The 12,279-nt window shown below is 52.2% G+C and overlaps 1 protein-coding gene across 5 annotated transcripts in view; it reads left to right on the top strand.

Moving 5' to 3' along the window:
* FOXN3 (forkhead box N3) overlaps nt 1–12,279 on the top strand; it is a 409,075-nt gene that overhangs the window by 281,252 nt on the left and 115,544 nt on the right. For all 5 annotated transcript variants that reach the window (XM_066387948.1, XM_066387949.1, XM_066387946.1 and 2 more), the window contains one exon: nt 10,310–10,374. In XM_066387948.1, coding sequence (XP_066244045.1) covers nt 10,310–10,374 — 65 coding nt within the window. The remainder of the gene's footprint in view (nt 1–10,309; nt 10,375–12,279) is intronic.

Raw genomic sequence — 12,279 nt, forward strand, 5'->3', positions numbered from 1 at the left:
CCCAGCACTAGAGCAAGTGATAGGAATTTAGGAAAAGGAAGACAGGTGTCCCCGGTGCTGCAGGGAGTGAGCAGACTGCGAGGAAAGGGAGACACATGGCTACGGACACGTTGTGGGTTTGCTGTGGGCGGACTGTGAGACCTGATTCTTGTCTTCTTGAAGGAAAGAATTTAGCCAAGAGACGGGGCAGCAAGTTGAAGCAAGAACTTATTGGCTGTGCAGGAGGAAAGTCACAGAAAAGGGGACTTGTAGCCAGGTTCAGGGGGTCGGCTGAGGATGAGCTGCTGCCGCCCCCTGCTCTCCTGATTGCAGATATTGTGGGGTCCTTTAGAACTTAGGAGAAAGAGAGAGGGAAGGAAAAGGCCCTTGGGGGAAAGGGGAGGGAGCAGGGAAAGGTGCCTGCATGCTCCAGGCTAGGGCTTTTAAGGCAGAGATCTTAGGGGTGGGGGTGGGGGTCTCAGTGGCATATTCATCAGCTCTCCAGGTGTGTCCTTTCAGGGTTGTGGTCTCCACTGATTGGTCAGTGCCAGGGCAGGGGGTCATTAGTCAGTGCAGCTGGTCCTGAGGTCAGCCCTGGCACGGCTTGTCTGGGCCTGCAGCTGAAACACAGCCAGTGCCTGGATCCTCTCTCTAGGGAGCAGTGCTCAAGGGCTCTTCTGCAGCCACCTGGTTCAGTTCCCCTCTAAGGGGTCTAACCCACAGGACTAGGGATGGGCCAGAGGAGGGTCCAAACCTCCTGGCCAGGGACTTGCAATCAGGGGGTTAAACCGCAGGACCAGCAAGGTGCTAGTGGAGGAAGGGTTACCCTGGGGGCAAGATACTTGTTTTCCCAGTTTGCTTGCTCGTTGCTAGGCACCTGGGGCTTTCCGCCCTGGTGACCGTCTGGGCCTGGCCTGTATAGTCCTTGCTCTGGTCATGTCTGTCTAAAGGCCACTGCACGTTGAGTTGCTCCTCCCAAATTTCTGTGTTGATGTCCTGCTACCCAGTACCTCACAGTATGACCTTATTTGGAAATAAGGTCCTTGCAGCTGTAATTAGCTAAAGTTGAGGTCAGGCTGTAGTGGAGTGGCCCCCAAGCCAAGATAAAAGGGAGACATTTGGACACAGTTGAGCACACACAGGGAGAATACTCTGTACACGTCAAGGCTGAGACCGGAGTACTGCATACGTGAGCCGCGGAGTGCCGGAGAGTGCCAGCCACCGTCAGGGACAACAGATACTGCATACGTGAGCCACGGAGTGCCGCAGAGTGCCAGCCACCGTCAGGGACAACTGATACTGCATACGTGAGCCACGGAGTGCCGCAGAGTGCCAGCCACTGTCAGGGACAACTGATACTGCATACGTGAGCCACGGAGTGCCGCCACGGAGTGCCGGAGAGTGCCAGCCACTGTCAGGGACAACAGATACTGCATACGTGAGCCACGGAGTGCCGGAGAGTGCCAGCCACGGTCAGGGACAACAGATACTGCATACGTGAGCCACGGAGTGCCGCAGAGTGCCAGCCGCCGTCAGGGACAACTGATACTGCATACGTGAGCCACGGAGTGCCGCAGAGTGCCAGCCACTGTCAGGGACAACTGATACTGCATACGTGAGCCACGGAGTGCCGCCACGGAGTGCCGGAGAGTGCCAGCCACTGTCAGGGACAACAGATACTGCATACGTGAGCCACGGAGTGCCGGAGAGTGCCAGCCACGGTCAGGGACAACAGATACTGCATACGTGAGCCACGGAGTGCCGCAGAGTGCCAGCGGCCGTCAGGGACAACAGATACTGCATACGTGAGCCACGGAGTGCCGGAGAGTGCCAGCCACTGTCAGGGACAACTGATACTGCATACGTGAGCCGCGGAGTGCCGGAGAGTGCCAGCCACTGTCAGGGACAACTGATACTGCATACGTGAGCCACGGAGTGCCGCAGAGTGCCAGCCACTGTCAGGGACAACTGATACTGCATACGTGAGCCACGGAGTGCCGCAGAGTGCCAGCCACTGTCAGGGACAACTGATACTGCATACGTGAGCCACGGAGTGCCGCAGAGTGCCAGCCACTGTCAGGGACAACTGATACTGCATACGTGAGCCACGGAGTGCCGCAGAGTGCCAGCCGCCGTCAGGGACAACAGATACTGCATACGTGAGCCACGGAATGCCGGAGAGTGCCAGCCACTGTCAGGGACAACTGATACTGCATACGTGAGCCACGGAGTGCCGCAGAGTGCCAGCCACTGTCAGGGACAACAGATACTGCATACGTGAGCCACGGAGTGCCGCAGAGTGCCAGCCACTGTCAGGGACAACAGATACTGCGTATGTGAGCCACGGAGTGCCGGAGAGTGCCAGCCACGGTCAGGGACAACTGATACTGCATACGTGAGCCACGGAGTGCCGGAGAGTGCCAGCCACCGTCAGGGACAACTGATACTGCATACGTGAGCCACGGAGTGCCGCAGAGTGCCAGCCACCGTCAGGGACAACAGATACTGCATACGTGAGCCACGGAGTGCCGGAGAGTGCCAGCCACGGTCAGGGACAACAGATACTGCATACGTGAGCCACGGAGTGCCGGAGAGTGCCAGCCGCCATCAGGGACAACAGATACTGCATACGTGAGCCACGTGAGCCACGGAGTGCCGGAGAGTGCCAACAGATACTGCATACGTGAGCCACGAAGTGCCGGAGAGTGCCAACAGATACTGCATACGTGAGCCACGGAGTGCCGCAGAGTGCCAGCCGCCATCAGGAACGGGCAGAGGGACGCGGAACAGAGCCTGCCTGTGGCCCTGAGAGGGAACAAGCCTTGATCTGGGATGACTTCTAGCTTCCCGAACTCAGGACAAGACGTTTCTGTTGACACCAGTGGTTGTAGATAGATTGGAGACCCAATGATTATAGACTCTGTAATCTTCTTACAACATCAGGGTGGTTAACTCTTTCGCGGACCGGCACTAAATTTCTGACAGACCGGCCCCAATGTGCGGACCGGTGGTTGGAAAACACTGGTTTAAGCCACTTATCTGTGCTGCTTGAGAAATCCCGGGCCGCGTGCACAGTGTCCATGGAGACCAGCAGAGGAGGAGAAGCGGCGGTGGGAAGCTGGACCCCTCGTTTGAGTGGACAGGGTCAGGGAACAGCCAGGGGCTATGTCAGGATGCCGTCGGTGATACCTTCCAGGTCTGGAGACGAGGTCAGCTGGAGATGTGAAATTGGAAGAGCTCGGTTTTCCATGAAGCCCACGAACTCCCCCAGGAAAGGAATATTGAGTAGAAAAGAGGAGAGGCTAGTGCTCTAGGAATGCCCCTAATTATAGGGCCAGGGCTGGACAGGGAGCGAGCAGGATGTTTAGAACGAGGAGTGGGAGGAGGAGAACCAGGCTAGAAGGATATTTTGAGGCTAAAATTGGAAAGGATTTAAAAAAGATAATGTCACAAGTTATAGATAGTTTATGTAGTCAGAAAATAAAAGCACGCGTCCCATGTCGGCCCACGTGGTGGGGGCGTGGAGGGGGCGGAGGGAGGGGCTGTAGTGCCGTCGAGGGTCTCAGCCCTGAGCAGCCTCCAGTGGCCCTGCTGCAAGGGGACTGTGGTTGTCCAGGGAGACAGCGGCGAGCTGGGACAGAGGTCTGGCTCGTGTGCTGTGCTGGTGCATGGCTGAGGCCCAGGGGCCGGGAGGAGGGTGGGACACTACTAGGTGTTTCCTGACGGGAAAGACAAGATGCTGTTGGGCCTCAGAAGGGGGAGGCAGGTGGAGACAAGAGGGAATGGAGGGGGGAAGGTTCCAGAGGGAAAGAAAGCAATCCTGGAGTTACTTTGGCAAAGAAGAAGGTGGAGATGTAGGTAGAAATGATGAGGGTGACTGAGCGCGTGTGGAGCAGCTTTGGTTTTAGGGGCGAGGAGGGGACATTGGTTGGTGAGGTGCAGAGAGGGAGGTTTGGGACGTGGCGAGTGGCCGGAGATTGGGGTCAGCTTGGTTGGTTTGCTGACCACCACATCAGTGGTCTTCACTTTGGGGGGAATCTTCAGTGAACATGTGGCAATATCTGGGGACATTTTTAGTCCCTGAATCAATAGGGGAGGCGTTGCTACTGAATTCTAGTGGGTAGAGGCCAGAGGGGCCGCTGAATACCCTGTGATGCTCAGGACAACCCCCACAACAGAGAATTCTCCAGCCCCAGGTAAGAAACCCTGTTGCCTTTGGCCAGCAGCTCTCAGACATGTCCGAGGAGGAAGCCCTGCCTGCAGAGCGTGCTTTGGGGAACACTCTGGAACATCGGTGTATTTAAATAAGACAGAAGATCTTACTCCGGGGCAGCTGCCCCTGGCAGGGCCTCACCACCGCTCCAGCCCTCGGCACAGCCGTGGTGCTGGCTGTGATGGGCACACAAGAACTGTGTCGGGTCCATCCATCTGGAGTTGGAGCCCAGATGACTCCGGTTTCACCAGGTGGCTAAGGTAGTTAGCGATTCCTTTCCTCATCATGATCTGTGTTTGGCCCTCAGAGTGGTCTTGCCACATCCTCCATTGTGATTTCTGTGGTCCTGGATGGTGGCTGTCAGGCTTGCTTCCGAAATGCCTCCCCAGCCATTGTCAACCTCTGAAAATGGCCAGACGCTTCCTCTGATTGCAAGACTCTGAGAGGTCACCATGGGCTGACTTGCCGATTTGGGTCTATGCAGGCAGGATTCTGGGCGGAGTTATCTTTTCTTCAAGCGTTCTCTTGATTCGGTGGGGTCTGTGGAGCTGCCTCTTCCCGCCTGTTAAGCATTAGAAACTGTTCATTGCAGCCTTGGACTGAGGAGCGTGGCAAGGAGATGATCTCAGTGTATCCTTAAAGAAAGGAGGAAGGTGGCGGCACAGGTGCCTCATCCATCAGGAAGAGCCGGACTGGGAGAGCCCAGGGGGTGGAGGAGGAAGGGCTTCTCGGGACGGCCGTTTTCTTGTACTCGAGACCGCTCGTGCTTTTCTGCGGTTTGCAGAGTGACCTTTCTACGTGCGTCAGCTCGTTTCCTTACCGCGCAGATGCCGACACAGCCCCGCGTGCAGCGTGGAACGAAGACTCTGCTATGTCAAAGCGATTCAGCCCGTGCTTTGCACAGACAGCTTCCCTAAATCCAGATCTTACCAGGTGGCCACTGAGATCCCTTTGAATGTCAACATACTCCCGTTTTATTATTTAGAAGGTTTGTAAAACATCCCCGAGAATTCTGAACTCTAAGCTGTGCTCTTTAGGGATGCTTCTCGAATTATGAACGATGTTTTATGAAACATGAGACCATCTTATACACATCTCTCTGTCTGACTCGTGCTAATTCCTAAATTCCAGACTTCCACAACTGGCATTCCCCCCCACCCCCCACCACCCACCCCCGCCGCCCCAGGGCTGGGTTAGTGTGTGGCGTAAGGTCATACTGGTGTTTCTGTTATTTCCTAGTGGTTAATCCGCAATTAGAATTAAAGCTATAGAATCCCAAGTGTTGCCCTGGCTGGATAGCTTGGTTGGTTAGAGCATCATCCTGAAGTGTAGAGGTTCGATCCCCGATCAGGGCACATACAGGAACAGTGCCCCCACCCCCCTCCACCTGCTGAAATCAATCAATAAAAATTAAAAAAAAAAAATAATTCCAAGTATTTTTTCTTTAGGAATTTCTCCTTTGTTACAGCTGCTTTGGGGAAACACAGTCTGACAGTAGATGTCTCGTATCCAGAGGCAGAGGCAGGTTAAGGCTGGTTGAGACCCCGGGTGCAGAAGAAAATATTGGGCCCCTTACATTAGAAAAAGGTGTAAAGTTGGGGTTTTGCAGATCCCTTCACAAGTCTGGGCCCAGGGCGCGCGCCCGGTGCGCCCACCGCTAAATCCGCCTCTGTCCAGAGGGACGGCCTTCACACAGTTCCCGGCCTCAGCGACAGGGATCTGCTCAGTTTCCTGAAGCGGAATGAGCGGCTCCGGCCTCTGAGTCCTAGGTTAGGACGCGCTGGTCTCGCTGTGTCCCTCTTCCCTGTCGGTTTGGGCTTCCTGCCCGTTGGCATGCCGTGGCCCATTCTGGCAGAGATGCCGACCGTGGGGAACATTCATGAACACAGCTCGTCGGTTGGTCCTTCAGTGCCCCAAACTCTTTAGACTTTGATTCGCTTCTTCCAGAGTCTGTCCTTTATTAACTCTCTCTCTTGCTTTACATTAAAAAATGTCTAATTGTGGTAAAATACACATAACGTCGACAATACCGTCGTAACCGTTTTACGGTTAGACCGTCTTAGCCAGAGTGTGGTTCGGCCGTGTTAAGTGTGTTCACACAGCGGTGCAGCCAGTCCCCAGAACTCGGCTCCTCTGGCAGAGCGGAAGCTCCGGACCCAGTCAGCACTGCCCGCCCCCACCCCCAGCCTCTGGGGATCCCCGTCCACCTCTGTCTCTGCGGCTGGGACTCCTCCACGGGCCTCATGGAACCGGAACCCTCCGGCGTGTGTCCTTTTGGGTCCGGCTTGTTTGAGCACAGTGCCTTTGAGGCTTATCCACCACGTTGCCGTATCTTGTTCTTTCTTTCTTTCTTTCTTTTCGATGCACTAGTTCACATTTGGTAGCTGGGTTCTTAGGGGGGAAAAAAAGTACTTAATTTGCTTTTCACTAGACTTACTCACCAGGCTGGTGAGTACAGGTGTGGGTCGTACCAGAACCTCCCAGGGTCTTGGTGACCATCCAGCCGGTTTTCACAACGATGAGATCTCGTGGGTGTAGAGAGAACACATGACAGATCACATCTTGATGCCAAAAGCCACCTAGTGCCCTGCCACCTGCTGACTGACGGTGTCCCCCTGGGAGTTCAAAGGAGCGTGGCCGAGAGCAAGAGGCCCAGGCAGTGATTGAGGCCCGAGCTTCTGGCAGGCGCGGCGAGGGCTGTTCAGGACGATATCACTTGTCTCCTGGGGTTTGCTGGCTCAGCTCTGGTCGTAATGATCCGCCGGATCAATGTTCTCAAATGCCAGGGCCTTTCTGGCAGGCAGGGCCCTCCGAACCTGGTGGTTGGCTTCCTTTGTCACAAAGCGGGCCTGGCTGATAGCTGCTGAAGGTCGTGGAATTCTGCTAGAGCGTTATTGAAATGAGACATTTGTGGCCCTGCCGTGTGTTGTTTCCTGCTAGGAGGAGCCTGCGGGCCTGTGTCTCACACATGGTTAGCCTGGCTGCTATTTCTAGCCTGGGATTTTGCCTTGGAGAGATGCTTAGGGAAATACCAGCCCCAGCCTTCTTCCGTGGAGAAGGCCAGCTAGGGGTTCAGTGCGAGGAGGCTGGAAGAGGGCGGCTGGACGATGAGGAGTGAAGTCAGGGCCGTTGGTGTGTATCTGTCAGGACAGTGGGCTGGCCCCAGAGGTCCACGTCTGGTCTTGAACTGATCGCTAAGTGACTTGGGTGAGTCCCTCCATCTCCTCATCTATAGAACAGGGAAGGGGGCTTCTACCCCGCCTGACCCCCCACCTCACATACACAGGATGGGAGGGTTCCGTGGGGAAGTGTTGACTGCTGTGCTCTGTAAATGGTATTTGCGACCCCAGCTTCAAGCAGTGTGGGCACCATTGTATGGTGATGGAAACCCACTTTGGTAGATTGAAGAGGAGGTCCTAGTGGACACGTCTCATGGCAGTGACCATTTACAAGTCACCAGCATTTCCGTGACTGTGTGTGGAGAGTCCCCCACCCTCCGCTCCTCTTGGTTTGCCGTGAGAGTGGGTGATTTCCAGGGTGACCTTAGGTTTTCCCACAACCACCTTGACCGCAAGCATCTCCTCGGAATCATTGGGGTTGATACACTTTTAAATCACTTCATGTAATGTTTTAGAGCTAACTTTGAGCTTGCAAGTCCAGTGAGCCAGGGACAGCTCCACATTAGGGGGGAAAATGCCAGTTTGCAGCCTCTCCAACCTGCAGCCACCAGGACCACAACCATGGACCTTGCTGTAGGCATTTCTTGTCTCTTTAGATAGAATCATAGGAGGTTAGAGCTAGGTGTGTATGTCAATAAGTTCCCAGAGGCTACAAAATATGGCGTTTAATCCCCCCTCCTCACCTCCTGTGTCTTTCTTAACATTAAGCACAGTTCTCAATAAATGCTTAATAAATCCTTGCATCTACTAATAGATAGAGGACGTCATTTTGACAGACCATCGGGGGGGGGGGGGAGTGTAGACTATGGGGCCAATGAGCTCAAAAGCTTTTGAATTAGCACTACAGGAAGCAGCTTACCTTGAGCTGGAAAGAGACCCCAGGTGAACTCATCAGTCACCATGGGGGCCAGGTAAGAGCAGGTGTGTGGCCAGCCCAAATCTCTGTCCATTACTACACTATAGATTAGCGCAGTGGGGTGACAAGAATAGTGATCAGTGACTTAGGGACGTTAAAAGGATGTTGTAGAAATCTTCAAGTAGATTTCTATCACATAGAGAGTTTTTCCTTATCCGAACCACTGGATTTACCAGTCCTCAGTTCCCCATTTACTCCGTCGCTGACATCTACGTGATTTTCAGCCAAAATCAAGGTCAGGATAAAGAGGAGATTTGGCTGGAAGTAAGCTGGATATTCAGTCTCCTGCAGTAATACTCAATTATTGAATTCTCTTGAAGCACCAACTCCTCTATAATGAAGTCCTCAGTTTTTAAACATCTTTAGAAATCAGGTGATTAGGTATTGGCAACAGCCAGTTTGCTGTTTCCTGCTTTCTCATAAAAATAAGATGGTAAAATCCCAGGAGCTGGCTGGGGTTGTTCAAAGTTCATCTTAAGCCTTTTAATGCATATTATTCTTCATGCAAGTTTGAGCTTTAAAAACATCAGCATGGAATAGGACAGGAATGAGACGGAAGGGAAATCATGTTGCGTCCATCCCCCTGTGGCCCTGCGGCCCCGCGACCCCGTGACCCCAGCCAGATCTGCTGTCCTGGGCGATTCCTGGCCACTCAGAGGCCACAGCTGCCAGGGCTACGACTCAGGGCTGCAGACCAAGCCTTGGCCAGGGTGCATTATTCTTGCTCTGAGTACAGTGTGATCCACAGCAAGGTGCTAAAACAAAAAGGTTCATTTACATCCCGGTTCACAGTGTGTTTTCAAGCACATTTGACATGCGTCTGAGGCTGAATGCATTTTTACGCTGTAGCTCTTTTCCTCCTCCCTGCCCCTTCCCACTCATGTAACTGTTCCCCGTACCGGCTATGCTGTTTGTACCTCTGGTGACGCCGTTTTGGTCAGCAGAATGTGTCACTGGCATTTCTCCTTTTGTTAGCGGGGCTGCGTTACCGGAGACCCTGGTTGGCCGGTGAAGCATTCCTTGTGTAGCCCTGCAGATTTCTTCTTCTCTGTGCATGTGCCCATCTGCTGAATTTACAAAGGGATCATCAGACCAACTTTTTTTTTTTCCCCTCCGATGTGGAAGGTGACTGATAATGTATTAACCACTACCATTTGCCGAGGACTATTTTGCGAAAGTAGTTTACACTGCTTCCTGGGCTGGAGGTAGTAACATTTTTGACTAAGTGCTTTCTAACATTAATCTAAACCAGTGCTTGATTTAGAATAACCTACTTTCCACTCCAAGGAGATTTTACTAAGACGGACTTGGTTATAAAGTTTTTTCCACTGGGTGTTTTAAAACGCTTGTCTATAAACGCTGTAAAGTGTCTTTGTGATATATTGATCTTCCCTTATTTTTTGCCTCTCTTGTTACCAGACTGTGGGAGGTAACATGTGCAAAATGTTTTATAGGATATGGCATGCAACATTTTAAGCCAAGAAATTGAAAACAGGATACGAAACAAGAAGACGGGGGAGGGAGAGAGTCAATCAAGGTCATATCTGTCTATTAAGGACAGGGCAGCAGAAAAGCCAAGAAAGGCAAGTTTGCAATTATAATAGGCAGGTGGCACCAATCAGTGTTGGAAAACCCACCTGGTCTCAGCCATAGCTAGAAGGTTTTTGCCACATAAAATCATAACATTATGAACAAGGTAGCAAAAGTTGTAAGCTTTGACATGGGTGAATCTGTCATTTGGCTTATCTATAAATGATGTCGATGCCCAGGAAGGAGTAGGGTCAAGACAGTGGTAACCAGTACACCCTCATGGACGGTTTCTGCACTGTGTGAAATAGGAAGCCCATTCATCATAAAACCAAACTGACGGTTTTCTAAGGATGCATTTTCGGAGGGTATGCCTAATGCATAACTGGGAAAGTATTTTGAGGGACGTGTTTGGAGAAGGGGTTGTGCTGGGTGTGAGCGAGGGAGGGTGAATGAGCTGGCTGGTCCTTACGCTTGGTTTCTCTTCCGTTTCAGCACATCAGGTCCACCCATCTGGCCGGGCAGTACCTTCTTCAAGAGAAATGGAGCCCTTCTACAAGGTAGGTCTCTGGGAGCCCCTCTCCACCTTGCCCCTTCTCCCACCCCCTTTTCAAGACTCCTTTGTGCTTGGTGTCGGTCAGAAGAGCTCTGTCCTGTTGAGCAGTGGGCACTGGAGAAGTGTGGCTGTCATGGGTCGGGTCTGTTTGTCCAGTTCTCTTTATTCCCTCCTACTCACAGCTGGTGGTTGCTATGAATCGTTGGTTGGAAACCAGGACCGCCCCTTTGGTCTGTCGTTACTGGTAATATTCTAGAAGTGTTTGGCTTGCTTGGGTGAAATTGGAATTTCGTGGCAGTTAGGATGTGATAATAGCTTAAACAGAGCGGGTAAAAACGAGCCCTATTACGTATTTTTGGTGCTTGGGCTAAGGAGGGGTGTTTTGTCACGTTGGTCATCGTGAAGCTAAGGAGGGGTGTTTTGTCACGTTGGTCATCGTGAAGGCCCACTCGTTCCTGGCTGACCCCTAACATCCATGTGTACCTGGCAGGGCGGCTGTGGTGGTTCTGAGCCTCAGAATTCAGATGCCCCTCTCTTGTCCCCACAGGCGTCATTTGCAGGGGGGGGGCCTCCTTCCTGCTGTGAAGCCGCGGTCAGCTGCTTGGCACGAGTTCCTATGCCCTGTGCTCCAGGAATTCAAGCTGTCTTTCATCTTTGCTTTGGCAATGAAGTGCCTTTTGAAATAGCCCAAGTTAAAGAGGAATGAACAGCTCAACGTAGCAATAGGATGCAGGCTAAGTCCTTTTAGAAATGACTTTGGGGTTGTTGCTGTTTTGGACCATCTGCTCTGTAGGTGAGCTGGAATTGGCAGGCTCCTAAGAGTCTTCCGGTCTCCTGTCCCCGCTGGCCTCCATCGAGTGGCCAGGTGTTGGAGTGACATGACTGGCTAAAAGCAGGTGCATTTGGTTGTCCCGCGAGCTTTAGAACTGGACTGGCTTGTGGCGAGGTGTTCCCGTGAGTCCGGGTTGGTTTAGAGCTGCTGTTTGGTTGCTTCAAGCCTCTGTTGCTTACCAAGTGCACACAGAGGTCTGGCCATGGATGAGAAAAGAGCCGATTAGAGACGTGGCTAAGTTAGAATAGTGACGTTTATCTTCAGGTGTCTGGAGTAGCTCGAACAGTGGTGAGAGACGTCACATTTCCATTGTTTGTTTTATGGGCCATTTGGTCATGTATTGTCATTCTAACAGCCTGTGCCATCGGGGACTTAAGAATTTCTTTGCATTTTTTGCTTGGTACAGGGTGAAATTTAGGGAAGCAAGTTTGATTAATCCTAATTTTAATGACTGCCATACACATCCTCAATGTTGAAGGAAAAAAAGGGAATTCTCTCCACTTGTAAAAATTAATATATAATAATAATAATAAAAAAAAATCTGTTCTCCCTTCAGAGAGTGTACGTGGACATCGATGGTGATGAGCCGATGGGCCTTCCTCAAGTGACTTTCCGAGGGGTGTGCCTCCTCTTCCTCCTCCGGATCTAGAGCCATGAATGTCCTTTGTGTTTGGGTTATTTTCAGAAAAGAGATTTTTGTTTAATTAGAGCATTTTCTTAGTTATTCATTTAGTTTCACATTAGATAAGATTTGCTCTAAGCATATTAATTTTGGGGTGTTTCGGGCAAAAACGTGAGGGGAAACGGGTTTACGTTTTCTGAAGTTGCCTGACTTTGCCCTGCGAGTCTGTCTCAGGGGAAGGGGGCCGTTGTCTCTCCCGGGCAGGGCTCACGATTCTCCTGATTACCCCAGGCGTGGCCGAGGGCAGGTGCCCCGGGAAGCCACACCCCGTTCATTTCCTTGTCCTTGTGAAAGTCCAGGAGGATCTGGCAGAGGCTGTGGGAGTGTGGGCAGGGATTTGTTACCTTTTCTTTTCTCTGACAGTTCTTCATTTGCTAGAGCTGTAGATAGAGTTC

The sequence above is a fragment of the Saccopteryx leptura genome, chromosome 6 (genome assembly GCF_036850995.1).
Source record: "Saccopteryx leptura isolate mSacLep1 chromosome 6, mSacLep1_pri_phased_curated, whole genome shotgun sequence".
NCBI classification, from domain to species: domain Eukaryota; kingdom Metazoa; phylum Chordata; class Mammalia; order Chiroptera; family Emballonuridae; genus Saccopteryx; species Saccopteryx leptura.